At 37.4% G+C, this 13,141-nt stretch overlaps 1 protein-coding gene across 2 annotated transcripts in view; it reads right to left on the reverse strand.

Annotated features, from left to right (window-relative positions):
- Efl1 (elongation factor like GTPase 1) overlaps positions 1–13,141 on the reverse strand; it is a 118,105-nt gene that overhangs the window by 104,727 nt on the left and 237 nt on the right. For both annotated transcript variants that reach the window (XM_027407550.1, XM_027407549.1), the window contains exons 2-4: positions 12,430–12,539; positions 10,046–10,113; positions 4,351–4,435 (exon numbers count right to left, since the gene is read on the reverse strand). In XM_027407550.1, coding sequence (XP_027263351.1) covers positions 4,351–4,435; positions 10,046–10,113; positions 12,430–12,520 — 244 coding nt within the window. In that variant the 5' untranslated portion in view covers positions 12,521–12,539. The remainder of the gene's footprint in view (positions 1–4,350; positions 4,436–10,045; positions 10,114–12,429; positions 12,540–13,141) is intronic.

A 13,141-nucleotide genomic window follows, 5' to 3' on the forward strand; every position in this document is an offset into this window, starting at 1 on the left:
GAGGTGTTAGAGTCAAAAAGAAATATGGATATAAAACCATAAGAGAGGCTGGGCCATGTGGCTTACATCTTGGGCAGTGACCAAGGACAACAGGGCTGTGGGTAATGCTGGCCACAAGATGTCCAAAAGTAATCCCAGAAAATCTGTGGTGGAAAGGAGTGAAGCTTCAGGAAGAATTAGCTGGGGCCTAGCCTAGTTCCCAACAGACTCCTGATCTAAGTGAACAGACTGGAAATGTAATTATTTGGTTTCTAGGCCTGCTACTGTATTCTAGAAACTACTGTCCTTCATAGACTCTCTTAATTGCTGAAGTCCAGTTTGCTCATAAGTAAAATAAGGATAACCACCTCAGAGGGTTTCGGTGAGGATTACAAAGCCATGCGTGAGACATCTAGCTCAGAATTCTACCATCACCAAGGTTTATCTTGAGCTTGACATCAACTACACGCTTCACAAAATGAAGAAAATCTATTGTTATAAGAGGGGAAATAAAATCTGATCTTTCAGTCAAATGAGGAACAAGGTAATCCTTCCCTCCTAGACTAATACACAGGCAGGAGGAAAGGGAAGCCTGTGATAGCAAACACTATCTGGTACACTATGGTGTTGTATAGCCTGGCAGGGGAGCAGAGGAAGTCAGTTCCCTATGGCTCAGTCTCTGAAGAGTTGAGCCAGAGTCACAGGGCAGAAGCCATCATGCATGTGAATTCTGAATCTGGTCACCACACTTACCCAGAGAAAAGACCCTGAACCTGGGCCTCTTGCAGAAAGCTGCTGTGTCTCCCATCTCCCCAATCAAAGTAAATCCCCAAGTGCCCCACTTAATCAAGTAATGGGGTAACTATATGACTACAATTACAAAGAAAAATAGTTACAAACTAAAGTCCACTGCAATTTATTCTCCATATAATTCTACAATTTTTAAAGTTGACAACATTTTGTAAAATTACTAAAACTCTTGTAAATGCAAATTTTCTTATGGCATCAAGCAATGAAGCCGAAATGATACTGGCCCTCACCTTAGGGGTGGGGGAGATATACTGAGAATATACAGTGGATAGGAGAAATTTACTCTCTAGTCCACCCAGTCTCACCCAGAGTGTCTCAGTCAGAGATGTAAATACCAATATAAGTCCAGAACTAATAAAATCATACATAACAATGATATCTAACTGATGTTGGAATCCATGAACTGTAGTGGGAGGTTAAGCTATATATTTATTTCAGTGTATACACATGTGCACACATAAAATTTCTGTGGATTACATATAAAAACTGAAAAAAAAAGAAAATTAAGAGTGATTTGCATTCGTTCTTATATTTTACTCAATATCCTATAACAAAATACAGTATTCGTTCTTACAAAATAAAAGATAAACTTGTAATTTTATTTAAAATATTTAAAAAGGACTGAGTAAAATAAAATGCAATGTTCTGCAGTGGTAATATTTCCTCACAGATATCTGAAAATGACTATAAAGTAGAAATTTCAGCAATATGCCTTTTGAGGCTACCCAAAGACTAACTAGTCCATGAATTTAAAATTGTTTAAAATTTGAATATACTTATTATATACATGCACTCTAAAAGATTTAAAGCCATTATTTCACCTTAAAATACTGAAAGAGTGCTTCCAAATTCTTGAAATGACAATATACACCAATGGAACCTCTGGATAAGGGCGTACGTGATCGGTAAGAAACAGAAATGTTTCACAGTATGCTTCTAGAAGTTACAACAAGTGATGGCCTAACTAAGCACGGAAGACTTCAGGTTCCACAGAAGAAACAGGCCTCTGGAAGATGAGACACTTGGGGTCACTCTGACGTTTTTCAATCATTTCTAGATTGTTCCAAGCTTATCCTTTCAAATTAGAATAAGGCCTACTATTTCAATCTAAGGGAAGAATGAAAAATACACACACAAACTAAAAATCCATCTCATTCAGCATCAGATCCAGAGAAAGGACTTAACATTTAGTAAAGATTTCCAACTAAGGCAATCAAATGGGATGGGAAGTGGGTGACAGAAGCAATCCGTGGGGTTTCTTTAACCACCAGCAGCTTCCTCTCTTCCTCCCACCCTCATAGCACAAAATACCACTCTGGAGAATCCGCTCTCAACTACAGAGAGGAAATGTATTCAGTTCTGAGAAAATGTCCATCAGTATGCCTAGGTCTTATCCTTTTGTGGTAGATTAGGAAAGCTAAGTATGGTGAGCCCCTGGCTTAAAGTCCCTTCTGGCTATCAGCCAATGTTCACAGAGAAACATGTTTGATATTTATTGACTCCAGTTCTTACTGGTATGACTAGATGACCAGCCAGCTGAAGCAAAGTCAATCCATGAGTAAACCTCTGTAATAGACTGACAGAAAAAGAAAAGCTGAGGTACATCTTAAGTCTACATGTTCAGAAACATAAGAAAACAAAGCAGTAAGCCACAGGAATGAGGGAAAGGAACAGATAAAACTAGAAACAAGGAGTCAGAGAAGAGCAAGTGACAGGAGACTGGGAAAGTAAGGCAAACCTATAAAAAAAAATATAGAGCATAAAAGCATAGACAGAAAATAGACAATCAAACCTGAAGACAGAGTGGAGTTCCAAAAGGAACATTCATAAAACTGATCTGATGTGGTCAGTCTGCCTTATATACACAGGCAAGTATGGTATTGCATGGCTATAATAGCTACATTTGGGAGATAGAGACAAGAAGGAGAATAAGGAGTTCAAATATAGCCTCCACTAAATACTGAGTTTCTGATCAGCAGGGGTTATGCGACACTATAACAAATAAAATGTCACTCCAGTAAGATTCCTACATTTCTTCAACTTTTCATAAAAATATTTCTAGTTATTTTTAACACACATTCAATAAGTCATTCCAATTCAACTCAAGGCAGCTTGCATTTGTTTCTGTACAACCTAGAAAGAAGCATGTGTCTAGAACATTCTGAGGTCAAACTTTCCAAAGCCAGAACATAACAAAACTTGTTAAGCCATTTCCCCACAGTCTCTATCAGAAAGATGAGGAAATGGAGTAGCTGAATTTCATGGTACACAAGTAACACCTGAATCAAGTAGCTAAGGGTAGGGAGAATGAGTAGAAACAGACTTGGGCATAACAACTAACACTGGCACTAGAGGAAACTTCACGTTAAAAAGGCAGTATTAGAATGAAAAATGAAAGGGTACAATCTCTTTACGTCTTTAAAATAGTAATTGTAAGTAGGGTCTGTCACACTAGTCTCTGGGTCCCAGAATGGGAATAGATCCCTTAAAATAGGAGAAGTAGCATTTTTTTTTTTTAAAGGAGCATTACTTGAAATATTAAACACTGGGGATTGGTGTGCTTTAAAGTCCCAAAACTAGTTTGATTATAAAAATGGTTTAAAGGCTAATGTCAATGAAAATGGCCACACTCCACACAGTGCCTCCCTTGGTGCCAGAGATACCACACTGTGAAGGATGGACCACAGATCACTCCATTAGGGAAATAAATCTTTATTATTTTCTTCAAAATATCAAAATGTACATATTGATAAAGATTTATAACAGTACAAAAATATGTATTTCAAAAGTCACAAATTTTATCATTATCTAGTTTCTGGAAACATCTACAATGGTGGTATAAAATGTATCCTTTTAGAAGCACGTATACATGCAGATTCATACCTCACAGAAATACTCTGCAAGTGGCTTTTCTGTCTCTTAACATGCCATTTGCATGTAATTATAAATATATGACCTATATAACTATTCAATATAATTAAGCTTTCAAGGCTCTATAATACTCCAAAGCATGGATGTAACAACTCATCTAGCCATTCTCTGTTTAACATTTAAGTTACTGGCATGCTTTCACTAACACAAACCTTCTGTGAACATACAGCTCATGGCATTTGTTTGACACTTCTGTCAGAGAAATCCTGTGTTACTATCAGAATGACAAGATAGTACTGATCATAGTGGTCAGAGCAACACACAGTTATATAACTAGGACTCCAAGTCTCCTATGTTGGCCATGGAGCAGAAGAGGGATCAGCCAGGAAATGGAAGGCTAAGGATGAGCCAGCCAATCCTAGCTCCCAACTTTCCTTGTGAAGAAATCCACACAGTCACTTGGTAGAGGGAGGCAGCTGTGAATTGCCACTTCTGCCCTCAAGCCAGTCAGAGGTCCCATCTGCATCCAAGCCTGGACAGCCTGACTCTGACAACAGATCATGTGGAGATGCCAGAATGAAATGCATGGAACACAAAGTAAAGAAACTGAGACTTTTGATTAATTCAGAAAGAGAAGGGGCAGGGCATGAAAGATGAAAATTGAGTTCTTTGAAACATAGATGGGTTTACCTTCTGCGTAATGTAGTGAAATGGCGCTGGATTTCATGGTGATCCCTCTGACCTGTTCATCTTCTCTGCTGTCCATGTACCTCAGCTAGAAAAGCACAACACATTACATACTATTACTTTCCAGTAACTAAAATGCAACATAAAAATGGAGTCAGCTTTCATTTCAAACATAAGCTATATTCAGCCCTTTGTGTTTTTTTTTTTTTTTTTTTTAAGTGGCAAGGTGCTGGAGAAGTGAGGTTAATCAAGAGAATGCATAGACAAACTGAAAGGAGTTGCCACAAATGCATTCACACACTGCTTCCCCAGAGTGTTGCTCATCTACATCTCAGCCACAAAGGATTAAATAGTTCAAAAAAATCCACAAAGGGATCTGGAGTTCTTTTTGTTCATCACAATGCAGCCTTCTTATTGAGAGGTACTTGATAAGGTCCAAAAGAAACAGATGGTCTTTAGAGGAATGAGGAGACTTAACTCTTTTCCAAAGTAAATGACTTTAATTATATGTGGCCTTTCTTCTTTTTATAAGAATGACATAGGAGAAAATATTTACAATATCAAAAACTGAGCCAATGGCTTTCCCAAAGCTTTACTGCTTACATATAAAGTCCTACTTAGCAGTACATCAATATTTCTCTCCATTATAAATTCTTAACTTCATGTAGATTCATCTCTTTCAATGCTAATACAGGATTGCCTGATTGCCACACTTTCTCATTCTTTAATTTTAGGAAATACTTCCATCCCCTTGGCCCTGGCAAAATATCATTTTCAATTTCAAGCTTTAAGGCTTATATAAATAGAATCACACACACACACACACACACACACACACACACACACACACACACACACACAAAAATACACATTTTTATTGCTCAGCATTATTTTGTTCAATGTTTCCCAAGTCAACCATTTTGATGGATGTAGCTATGAGTCACCCATTATAAGATTCTCCTTCATGAACCTACCACATATACTGACTCAGTCTACCAATGATGGACATAGTAAATTCACTACTTTTTAGTAACATAACTGAGCTGGTAAGAAGTTTGGAGTGGGACTGGAGAGATGGCTTAGTGGTTAAAAGCACTGGCTGGCTCTTCCAAAGCACCCTGGTTCAATTCTCAGCAACCACATGGTGGCTCACAACTGTTCATTAACTCCAGTTTCAGAAGACCTGTGCTGTTTTCTGGCCTCCACCAGCAATGCATATCCACAGTACAAAGAAATGTATGCAGGCAAAAATATCCATATACATAAAGCTACAATAAATAAATCTAAACAAAATTTAAAAAAAAGAAGTTGGGATCATGTCTCTTACACACACACTATCTAGGAGATTTCACAATCACTAAACTGACACATCTTCAGTGCTACCAGATATTTCCACATTGTTTTCCAGTAGTTGAACCAATCCACACTCAACAGTGGAATACAGTTACCATGTAATAAGCAGTATTTCATCTTTTAAATTCACACTCTCCCAACTTCTGATGGGGCTGAGCATCTTTACAGTTTACTATCCTGGGTTAGCTATTTCACACTCCTCTTCTGTAAGTATCCCACGTACAGTCCATCTTCTTGCTGGTTATATTATAGGTTTGTTTGGGATAGGGGTTATAAAGTTTCTAATTGTTAGGTCTTTGTCAGTTAAATGTTTATTATATTTCCCCCCATTCCAAAGCATTTTTGTTATTTTTTCATTTTGTGGCATACCTGATAAAAAACGTTATTCATTTAAATGTAGCTGAATTAATCAACCTTTATATGATAGTTTTACCTTCTCAAGATATCTTCCCTTATGGTCACAGAATTAAATTAAGTTAAATTATAATTAAATAACATCCATTACTATTTTCTAAAAACTTAAGCTGGGACTTTTGTGCATTTTAACTACATGCAAATGTTTTGTTTGATATTAAGAATAGATTGGTCCAGTATTACTTCCACATAGCTCAATAAAGATCCTTTATTGACATTATCTTTTCTCCACAGATATGAAATGCCAGATCTGTAAGTCAAGCTCTCACCTACGTATCTATTTCTAGGTCATGAGTCAATGTGATACCCCAGACAATTCCAAACCATCAAGTTACAGGCCATTCACAAGCCTTACCATCTTATAAGATAGTAAGTACCACATCCCACTCCTCTGGGATTTTAAAATGGATTTTAAAATCCAATCTTTTCTTTTTTTGAGACAGGGTTTCTCTGTGTAGCTTTTGGAGCCTATCCTGGCACTCGCTCTGGAGACCAGGCTGGCCTGGAACTCAGAGATCCGCCTGCCTCTGCCTCTCAAGTGATGGGATTAAAGGCGTGCCCCACCAATGCCCAGCGGGATTTTTCTTAATTGCTAAATATATGGATCAATACAAAATAGCCATCAAGTTTTGTTGCTGTTGGTGGTTTTGTTTGCTTTTTTGGTTTTTTGAGACAGGGTTTCCCTGTGTAGCTTTGGAGTCTAGAACTAGCTCTTATAGACCAGGCTGGTCTCAAACTCACAGAGCTCCTCCTGCCTCTGCCTCCCGAGTGCTGGAATTAAAGGTGTGTACCACCACCCAGCAACCTTCAAGTTTTTAAATATTGAGTTTGACAAAACATAGTAACTTACCTTCCTTGTTTAAGTTTTCTCTAATTTTACCCTAACTATATGGTAAATTTTAAAGTCTTTTACTGTCTACTTATTGCTGATGTGTATTTCTTTTCAATGACTTGTATATCCTGAAATATGCTAACATCTTTACAGTTGATTTATAATTTTTTACTTTTTGGATTCCCTAGAACTGGAGTTACAGGTGTTTATGAACCAGCATGTGGGTGCTGGGACTTGAACCCAAACCCTTTGCAACAGCAACAAGCACTCTTAACCTGAGCCATCTCTGTAGCCTCTTATTTTTTACTTCTCTACAAAGTCATAGCCATTTATTAGTCAACAGTTATTTTCTTTCCAAAACTCACATTATTTTTGCCTTATTGTTATAGCTATAATCTCCAAAACAATGTAAATTAGAAGTTTAGATGCAAGCAGCAAGATACAATACCAATGTTACTTATTGATGAATAGAAAAGTTCTAATATTTCATAATTAAATTCAATCTTTATTGTAGCTTTGCAAAAAAATACATTAGGTTATCTTCTAAACTTACTTTGTGAGAGGATTTTATCATAATCACAATAGATGTTGAATTTTATTGAATGTCTTTTACATCTATCGAAATATTTTCCTTTAAATTCATTAATATAGTCATATTAAAATCATTTAAAAATTCCTTGAGATACATTTTATTCAGTTATAAAGAATTACCATTTTAAACAATACTAAATTCAAGTTGCTAGTAATAATAATTTTAAAAGATTTATACTTATTTTATGTGTATGGAGTTTTGCTTACATCCATGTCTCATGCACCACCTGTGTATTGTCTACAGAACAGAAGAAGACATGGAAACATCTGGAACTGAAGTTACAGAAGGTTGTGAGTCACCATGTAGATGCTGGGAACAGAACCCAGAACCCAGGTTTTTCCAAGAACATCAAGCTATCTCTCTAGCTCTATTACAATAACTTATATCCCAATCAGAAGGTTGACATGGAATTTTCCTGCCCTAGGTTACCTTTGAAAGGACTTTTGGACGATCACGTACTCCTAGGACTTGGTGAGTATGTCCTGTGATTGGTGAATATGGCCCATTGTTGTGTCTCTCTCCTCTATTATTTTTACTATTTCAGGTAGAACTAAAATTATTTGTTCTTGAGGCTGGAGAGATGGCTTAGCAGTTAAGAGCACTGGCTCCTGTTCCAGAGGACCCAGGTTCAATTCCCAGCACCCATATGGCAGCTTACAACTGTCTTTAACTCTAGTTCTGGAGCTTCTGACACCTTCATGCAGACATACATGCAGGCAAAACACTAATGAACACAAGATAAAAATAAATGATATATATTTTAAAAATTGTTCGTTCTTACTACCATATAGACAGTTAAACTAGACACGCATATTTAATTATGTATTTAAGCCATCTGGGCTTATCAGTGAAAGATTTTTCCTAACCAAAACAATTTCTTAAATGATCACAGTAATACGTTTATTGACATGAAGCTGTTTGTTATAATCTATTACCTAAATCTCTATAGCATTTCTCTTTCCTAGCATCATCTATTTCTCATTCTTTACCAATCTTGCTGATATTGTCAGTTATATTAATCTTTAAGTCATTGATTTAAGAAAATCTGTCTTTATATAAGCTATATTTCATATGTTTCTTAAGTACAGTGAGCCACAGAAAGTAGCATTAGCTGGTCAAAGTAACAAATATGCTTCAAGAGAGAAAATTAAAAATAAAAAAGCAAAATAAGGTTTTATTCACAGGGCTCACAAATTGCTTACACTGCTGTAATTTTAATTAGTAAACTTCATAGTTTAAAACAATTTATGTCTACAGAAAATGTAATAAGTATAGCAGTTCTCACAAACATCCTGGTAATGGCTTCTCTTATTATTTACATCTTCATTACTGTGTGATATGCTGCCTTCTAACAACTGATGAACCAATAGTGATGGTTACTGAAGCCAGCTTATATTAAGGTATATATTTTAAGTGTGGCTATCCTTTTTACATCTGTTAGTGGTTGTCTTTGGCTTCCCTGGTGCTTTCTATAAAGCATCGGTTTTCTCCCTCACTTGCTTACACTTTATCTTCTTTCATCTTACTTTGGGTACTATCACTCTCTCTACTTTTTCAAGTTGGAGGAACTCGAGTGCTTCAGTATTAAACCCAATCTGCCAGCTCCCACACAAATGGCCTCAGAACTCCAACAATCTTCTAAGTCTCCTGGATCTATTTTATTTCTCTGTTTTCCCATTTCATTATTCCTCATGCATCCTATTGATTACATACTAGATACTAGGTCCATTACAGAGAGAAGTATTTTATTTTGGGACTATGAAGATAATTATTCTAAACTCTTTGAACTTAAAGCTAGAACAAACACTCTTCCTTTTAAAAATTGTACTTACGTGTGTGTGTGTGTGTGTGTGTGTGTGTGTGTGTGTGTGTGTGTGTGAGAGAGATACATGCACACATACCATGCATAAAAGTCATAGGAGAATTTGTAGGAATGTGTTCTCCACTCCTACCATGTGAATCCCAAGGACCTAATGCAGGACTTCAGGCCCCAGAGCAAGCTCTTTTACCTTCTCAGTCATCTCACCAGCTCCTAAAGCAGTATCTTCAACAAGATCCTCAAGCCTTCCTTTGGTTCTTAAATTACCTGGGCTAATTTTCAAGGTCTTATGTAATTTGTTACATTCTCTTGATCTCTAGGCACTAGTTCCATTAAAATCAAGTACAACACAAAGAAACTGGTCTTTATTCTATTTTCCAGCGCATAATGGCTTTTCTGCCTTCCTCTCAACACAGCCAACACATCCACCTTTGAAATCTTGAAATCAAGTAATGGCTGATTTGTCACAAGTCACTTCTGCACTTAACACAGTATCAGATTAATACAATGCAATAAAAAGCAATATAGAAGTAAACTTTTCTCAACACTTATTTGATCATAACTTAATGGACTGTCAGTTCCTTCTACATGTTTAGATCACTAAAGAACAATGAAAATGGATCATGACATTATAGAAAGCTAATACTCATTAAAATGCAACAAATATTTACCAAATCTTAGAACATACCTTGCCCGCCAGACGGCTGGAGATGATTCCATTACTAGATATAAGACAATCAGCAAGGGTAGTTTTTCCTGTTAAAATAACATTAATTACCATACATTTGTTTAAAGCATTCAACAGTGCTATATTTTCTACCTGTGGCCTCACCAATTTCACTTGAAAAGTTGTCAGATTAATTTTAAACACAGAAATCTTCTTAAATTGAGGCAGACTTTACAGAGTAAAATATGACTTTGGTGAGATAAACCACTAGGAGAATCAAAATACAGATCATCTTGTACAATGTTTATATTAGTTACTATAATCTAGCATTTATGAAATCAATTAATAATTTACCAACCGTCTCTCACAACTGATCATACTTATAAACTTAGGCTCTAAAGGCTCAGAATGTCACAAGGACAGCAATAACATTTACCTCAGGAAGCTATGATGGGTAAATCGTCACTAGGAAATGACAGCACACTGTCTTCTTTCATAATTACCTATGTGTGACCCTCAACAACATTTGCTAGTTAAACTGTTTCACTTATTTAATAAGAAAACTTGTTTTCCTGTTGTTTGCAGTGCAGCCTATGGAGCAGTACACCAGAGCAGCCAATGTAACCCAGTTTCAAAACTAAACCTGAAATCTACTTTACAATAAAAGAAAAGTTTTTGCATAATCAATATACATTTACAGTTACCTTTATCAGACTATTGCCAAAGTTAACACAATTTCAAGAGTCATGAATAGGTACCTGTGTTTAAAGAATGACATGGACACATTCAATTTCCACAGTTGGGTAGGCCTAACAAATGGTTGGATTTTTCCTTCAATCCAGTTTTTCAAAAGGACCTCTGACGATCTTAAATAATGTGTTTTAGTATGTAATCCTAGAATCTCAGTTTCCTGCTGTGCAACAGAGTAGAATTTATTCTAAATATGCGAACTTCCCATTACTAAACAAGGCTGAACCTCTTAGACAACAATGTTTCATACACACTGGTCAATCTATTTAGTTCTCAAAGCAAAAACAAAACAGAAACAGAAACAGAAAGGGAAAAAGAAACAAAGTAAAACCTTTGGCTAGACCTCATATCCTCCAAACTTGCATATAATCATAAAACCCATAGGATAAGTTAGACACTGATTTGTATATAAAAGAACCAATCTCAGCTGGTTCTTCCTACAAAGTGACCCATTATCTCAGTTTCTATACTACCTTCTCTTCAGAGCTCACATTAATGCCAAGAGTCATCCAGCCTCTTTTCTGCCTTTCAACCCACCCAAGCACCTATACCAGTCTAATCAAATCTATTAGTACTTCACCCTTGCTTGCTTTTTCCCTCCATGGCTCCCTACACAATAATAAAAAAAATGTTACTCACGATTTTCATGACTAAGTATTTCATTGCTGAATGGTTCTCATAACCATCCTTTTACATAGGCTGTACACTGAAGCTCAAATAGGCAAAGTAATTTGAAAAGAACTCAGAGTTTAGGATGTCTAACTACAGAGCTAGAACACTTAATCCTTCTCTTAGAGCCTTGCAGGCTTGAAAAGCTCTAAGAGACAGGACCTAGCCTGCCTCTTCCCCAGCCACTCCCTCACCTTTAAAATGCTGAGTGGTTTTGACTTCACAGGCCATTCTAAACTGAGCTGCAGCTACTAGAAGAAAAAGTTCCAACTGGCAAGCAGACTCAGAATGAAGCAGTTTGATGGTGTCAAGGAATGTCTACCCTAATCCCACAAACAAGTGTTAGCTAACCGGGCCTTTGCTGTATCTACACTTTAGTCACTCTTGTCCCTGTTCACACACTGCCACTTAAAATGCTTGTCCCCACCTATCAGCTAGAGTCTCCTCTCAAAAGGCATATCTGACAGCTTTTCTTAACCCAATCTGGCTACCCAATCCTCCATTTCTCAAAACTCTTATCAATTCCCCCCTCCCCCATCTCATCATGTTGCCCAGATTCATCCCTGAAACCTCTACAGCTGGGCAGCTGGGCTCCTCAGAGATGTCTAGCTCTTGATAAATGTAACAAAATGCCACAAACTTAGCAAATGCTCATTCAGTATGTGATGAATTAAGTAAGGTCCCTCGGGGATACCCTCTACCAAGACCGTAGATGTTTAACATTTCAAAAACTTATCCATATTTTAACAAAGATTCAAGTTCAAATTTAAAAGCATATGAAATCCTATGCAGAAGAATGCTAATTACCAGGTAACCTATTACAAATGTTTTACAGCATGCTTCTCTGACAACACACACACACACACACACACACACACACACAAAAAAAAAAAAAAAAAAACACAGCACGCATCACTTTCATAACTCCAATGATACGTAGAAACATCCCCTTTGTTAATAAAAAGCCATTTTTTAAAAAGTCTTACCATGGTCAACGTGAGCCAAAACACAGATATTTCTGATGTTGGCAGTGTGTTTCTGAAGTTGAATCATCTTATCAACGCCATTGAGCACCATGGTTACTTATATCCTGTGACTAAAAAATTAAATGCAAATTACAAGTGGTACAAAGTTTAAGGGTCAGGGAGAAAACAACAACAACAAAAGTGGACGGACTGAGAGACAGATGCTGGTGTTCACAAGCCGCCTCAGATCTCTCAACTGAGACCCCAAGGAATGGTTAGCCACATTTAATTCCTTCTGCCTCTGACGGGTTAGGACAGTGCAAGCCCAAGAACAAGTTTCACTGCAAAGTCCACACACCTTTACAGCACTTGTGGAGTGTGCTGGGAGTTTCCGGATCTGCGGCGCGATGAATCACGCAGCTGGGAGCCGAGTGCAGAGACGCCCAGCTAAGTGACACCTCGCACCCAGGTACCGTGGCTCAAGGCGACCACAGGAAAAGTGGGTATCTCTCTCTTCTCCACTTCCCCTCCGAAAACCTGTCGCTCCTGTCAAGCGTGCTGGCTTTTACCAGACCTAAGGATCTCAGCCGAGACTGCACCGAATGTCCTTAAAAAGTTTTGGATCTCGTGCTTGGGAACACAGCAGGTGCATGACACATCGCCCATCCCTCTCCAATTAAAAAGGCAAACCGAGGTCTGCAAGCTCTTCCTCTGTTCGGGCTCCGGGAGTCGT

Source organism: Cricetulus griseus, chromosome 3 (assembly GCF_003668045.3).
Source record: "Cricetulus griseus strain 17A/GY chromosome 3, alternate assembly CriGri-PICRH-1.0, whole genome shotgun sequence".
Lineage (NCBI taxonomy): Eukaryota > Metazoa > Chordata > Mammalia > Rodentia > Cricetidae > Cricetulus > Cricetulus griseus.